We start from the raw sequence: 4,853 nt of genomic DNA, 5'->3' as shown, positions 1-4,853 counted from the left end.
TCGTGGCGCCGAGCGACTTTGCGGGCTGCGAGCTGCCCGCCCTCGCTCTCGTGCGGCTGAAGCACTGCAAGGACGAGCACGGCCCCGATCTGCAAAAGGACACGATCGAGGAGCTGTGCATGGCTTGCCCGAAGCTCGAGCCCAGCGGCTGTGTCGCCGACGAGCATCGATTCGAGCCCAAGCACTCGTCGAAGCTGCAGCAAGCCAGAGTCTGCAACTACCCCGCAGAGCACATCGGCGGGCTCTCGCTCGAAGGCGTCCTGGACGCGCTCGAACGCGGATACACCCTGTACTGAGGTGCGCTTGGCAAAGCGCGAATTACGCCGTGTCCGCGGCTGCATGGGGCGCGAGGCCAGGCGCCAGTTCTGCCCGAGAAAACTCGCGCTGAGTGCTCTGACGTGGGCGCGCGGTGTCGGTTGACGGTTCGCGGGGGGTTCGCAGAGTGAGACACTTTTGTACGTATGTGTCGGTTGCGTGTTCCGAGGTCGCGCACGGCGCAGCACACAGTACTACCTACAGAGTCAGTGATCTACGGTGCATTTAACCAAAACCATTTTGGCACAATGTGTATATATCCTTCTGTATAACATTTTCGCATTTCGGATCGACTGACGTACATCAACATCTCATCGTGTAAACGACATCTGGTAAACGAAAATCGGGTCCCCGTGGTCGCAAACGCGGGTGCGCTCACCGGGTCCGGTCACGTGAGCGCAGAGAGCCGCCCAACAGACAACCGCCCGCACGACAAACTCTTAGAGCTGTCAAACGTTAACTTTGGGCCTAACAGTTGCACTATAAATAAATAAATAAATAAAAACGGTCAAACTCTGAGACGAGATGGGATTTAGGGACATGTGTCCCCGCCCTGCACGATCTTGGTGTGAGGGATCTTCAATCCGTCCCCTCACCCCCTGGTCACTACCCGACACTAGAAGAGCAGCAAGAGTTGGGGCTGCGGCTACGGCTGCGGCTGCGGGAGGGGCTATGGTCGCGGGAGAGCCGCTGCGCCGCGTGGGCGCGCCTACACCGCGCTTGCTCCGCTCGCCACCTCTCGCAAAGGTCCAAAGTCATAGCCATCACCTCCTCCGGCAAGTCCTTTTCGCCTATCTTGCCGTCCCTCCATGCCTGGTAGAGCTCGTCGTCATAGCCATATTGCATCACAGCCTGCTGCACTGCGTCGTGCACAACCCCTGCAACCCTATCCCGCGCCTCAGCGTCGGAAAATTCGAGCTCGGAGTCATACCCGGAAGCAGGCGCAGACGGCCGCGGCGATTTGGCAGGCGGCGAGGTGGGGGAGGGAGAGCGCGGCGGTGCGCGCTCGTGGCTCCCGCTGGTGCCAGAAGGGCCAGCGCCCAATGCGCTCAGCCTGTTCTTGTCCACCACCTTGGGAGAAGGGGGTGGGGGTCCACCTCCCTTGGGTGCGGGCTTGCGGTGTTCCTGCTTCCGCTTGCCCGACTTTGGCGGGTTGCGGCCGAAGTTCTTCATGGTGAACCTGTCCGGCTTGCCGCCCTTCCCGACCCTCGTCCACCCCTCGGGCGACTCGTTGGGCCGGGGTTGCTGCGCCTGTTGGTGCTGCGAGTGTGCCTGCGATGCTGCGGCCGGAGCGGCAGCGGCGGCAGGCGGTGCCACGGGCGGTGCGGCGAAAGTGGCGGTAGGCTGAGGCTGCGCAGCGTCCTGCGCGGCCTGCTGCCTGGCCTCATCCTCCCGCCTCTTCTCAGACTTGGCCTGGATGATGTACTGATACCCAAGCGGCACCGGGTTGATGCTGACGGAGTGCCAACCGTACCTCTCCATGCGCTCCGCGAGACAATCAATCATCGCGTGGTCGCGTGGCGACATCTCCTAGTAGGTCCGTTTTATTTATTTATTTATTTCAAACACAGCTCACAGAGGTCTGGAAAGAATTTCAAAATAACGCTGCTCTCACCGTGGTGTAAACAAAGAACCCTGCACAAAGATCGCAAGGGCGGGGACCTGTTCCTTTTTACCCATCTCATAGTAGAGAGGTGTCCGTTTTATTTATTTATTATTTACCGTGGTGTACGAGCTAGGTCCGACCTCAAAGAGCGCATGTGATGCAGCTGTGCCTCACCAATCTCGCACCTCGAGCCCCGCGGCTCTGTGTAGGACCACCCCCTCCGCCCCTTGCCAAACGCCTCCCGCTCCCGCCGCTGCAGCCTCACGGTTGTCTCCTCTTTCCGGTTCGGCAGCACTGCCACCTGCCGGCCGAGGGAAGTGCGTCGCATCTTCTCGAGCTGCCGCCGGAAACGCTGCTCCCCGCGCGCAAAAAACTCCTCCACCTACAGATGCGACATGGCCGAGGTCCGACGCCGCGACCTGGCCGCTCCAAAGTCGCAACGAGCTCTCCCGCGCCTCGTGCACGTCCGCCGCGAGCGTGCGGCACGCGACATGCAGCGCGCCCTCGCGCTCGCACGCGGCGCCGAGCTCCGCCTTTAGCATCCCAATCCTTGCCGCCGCTTCTGTCTCTGCCGTCGCCAGCCTCGCCGCCCACTCCTTCTCCGCGTCCCTCCAACCGGCCGACGACGCCACCGCCTCTTGCAGCGCCGCGGCTTGCGCCTCCCGCATGGCCTCGCTCCTCTGGAGCTTTAGGCTCAGCGCGCGGATCTCTCTCTTTTGGGCCGCTATTGTCGCCCTCTGCGCCGCGCACTCGCCCTCGCTCTCGGACAGAGCTTCGCGCTGCACCTCCGCAGCCTGCGCCAGCTGCCCCTTTGCCACTCTTAACTCTGAGTTGACGGCGTCGCGCACGCGCTCGTGGTGGGACCGTTCGCGAGTCGCCTCGCGTTCGCTGCGCCCAAACTCGTGGGCGAGGCAGCGCACGTTCACATCACTCTCCGCCAGCTTCCGTTTCATCAGCTGCTGCATCCGCATCGACTCCCTCGCGTGCCTGGCGCGGATCTCTCTCAGGTCGAGTGCGAGCCGTTCGCACTCTGCCCGTAGCCGGTTGACGGCACGAGGGGTGTCCGGAGTCGGCGGTGTTCGGGCGCGACCGGCAACGTCCCACGCCGAGCTGTCGGCCGTCAGCGGGCGTGGTGTCGTGGGGCGGCTGCACTGCTTGTGCCTGGTCTCATACAGGGACACGAGCGGCACCGGCGATTCCCGCGGCGTCGGCGACTGAGGCAACAGCGAGGCGCAGCTGGAGCCCTCCCGCTCGAGCGGCTGGTGAAGCGTATGCAGCGAGTGCAGCAGTCGCAACGGCACATCGGCGTACCCGTGAGTTCGAGCGCGGGGCGAGGCGGACCGCGCACCCATTTCCCGGCAAAATCGTTACGGGGTTTTTGCTTCCAGGGTTGGGATGTCCCAGCTAATCACTGAAGAAGAAGAATTTTCGAATTTTCGAATCGCGCAGCCGGGCTCGGCAACGAGGTCCATCAGTAGGGCTCATCCAATGCCCTTGCGCGAGCGCACATTGTGCGTAGCTCCGTCCGCGTAGTGCACTGTCGTACACACCGACTGTGGTGGTTGGGTGGTCACCGTTTTAAGATTTCTCTGAAAAATTGATTTAAATTGAATAGCCAGCTATGTAATCGTACACATCTCGCGGACACATCGCCGCATAAATTCGGACGCACACCGTGGCTGGACTCACGCATCAGGCAAGCGGAAGCGCTGTCGTCGACAGCTCGAGACAGCCCACCTCCACACCCATACCTCGAAGTCGAGCGCGGCGAGGTTTGCGGGAGGGGGAGCGTCACCCGCGGCCGTCGGCAAAGCGCAGCCGGTGAGCCGCGCGCACCTGATCCCGCGTTGGGTTCGGGACCGCCACCAGCTCCTTCCGTGGCACCTGCGATAGCGCCACAGACATCTCCGCCCAGTATGAGGCAGCGGCTCTTTTACAGCGGACGAGAGAGCCCGTTTGCGCGGCTCCGATATGGCAGGGGTTGTGTTCTATCCAGTATTTCCAGAGGATTATGACAGGGTCAAGTGCGTGAATGGCATCCAGAAGATATGTGAGGACAAAAACAAAAGGTATTTCGGCTATGATAATGTAAGATTATTCTCGAATTTCGACAAGAATGAAAGAACCCGGGCGCATCAAGCGAATGGTAATGCGCTGGACGTCATTCGCTGGTACTTGGAAGGACATAGGAGAGGATTCGAATACGACGCAAATATGAGGTTGTTGGTTCTCGATGATCCCCCTCCCCTCGTTGGTTATCGAGCTGCCGGTCGCAATACAGCAGTCAATGCCGTCGGGGCAACTTATCAAAATGTCTGCATGGTTGTGGAGCATCACAAGAAGTGGTTGGCGCCAACTTCGGTCGAAAGAAGAGACCAAAGGGCTTGATTTTTCTACAGAATGTACCTACCTACCTGCCTGCAGGTTGGTTGGTTGAAATTTTCGAAGCAGTATTTTTGGTAGACATCAAAGAAGTAAAAATGCCATAGTTAAATCTTCTGTTTTTTAGTCGGTGAAGTGAGGGGGTACCAGCTCACGGACTTTAACATTTTAGCCTGCACGGTTGGCGGGGTGCTAAAATCTGGTGCGCGAGGACGCCAAGGCGCTAAAATCTGAGGCGCAGCACACAAAAATTGTTTCTTTCCCACACGTAACGAAAAATTTCGCTTCGCGCGCCGCTATGTATAGCGGCACCCGCCACCGGACCCGCCAGCCGCCACCGGACGCACCACCCGGACCCACCATCGGACCCACACCACCAGACCGCGGAGCAGTCACAGTAAATTGTGCGGATGGGCGCGGGACCAGCTCCAAAAAAGCGGACTGACTGGCACACATACAGCACGTACGGCGAAGATGGCTCAGGCGAGTAGTGAGCCACCGATAGTACCGTTTCCACTGCAGGTACGTCCCTCGTCCGACCCCTTAGCCC

The 4,853-nt window shown here is 60.3% G+C and overlaps 1 protein-coding gene across 1 annotated transcript; it reads right to left on the bottom strand.

The window, feature by feature from the left end:
• Nucleotides 1–1,240: 1,240 nt before the first annotated feature.
• Nucleotides 1,241–3,273, bottom strand: EMIHUDRAFT_121524 (hypothetical protein; the record flags this gene model as incomplete). Its single annotated transcript, XM_005757305.1, has 4 exons — nucleotides 1,241–1,369; nucleotides 1,759–1,845; nucleotides 2,223–2,303; nucleotides 2,341–3,273. 4 exons carry the CDS (start codon nucleotides 3,271–3,273, stop codon nucleotides 1,241–1,243), a joined length of 1,230 nt encoding a protein of 409 aa, XP_005757362.1.
• Between the last annotated feature and the right edge of the window lie 1,580 nt (nucleotides 3,274–4,853).

Source organism: Emiliania huxleyi (genome assembly GCF_000372725.1).
Source record: "Emiliania huxleyi CCMP1516 unplaced genomic scaffold EMIHUscaffold_911, whole genome shotgun sequence".
Taxonomy (NCBI): domain Eukaryota; phylum Haptophyta; order Isochrysidales; family Noelaerhabdaceae; genus Emiliania; species Emiliania huxleyi.
The sequence above is the reverse complement of the archived record's forward strand: the minus strand, read 5'-3'. Positions and strand labels throughout refer to the sequence as shown.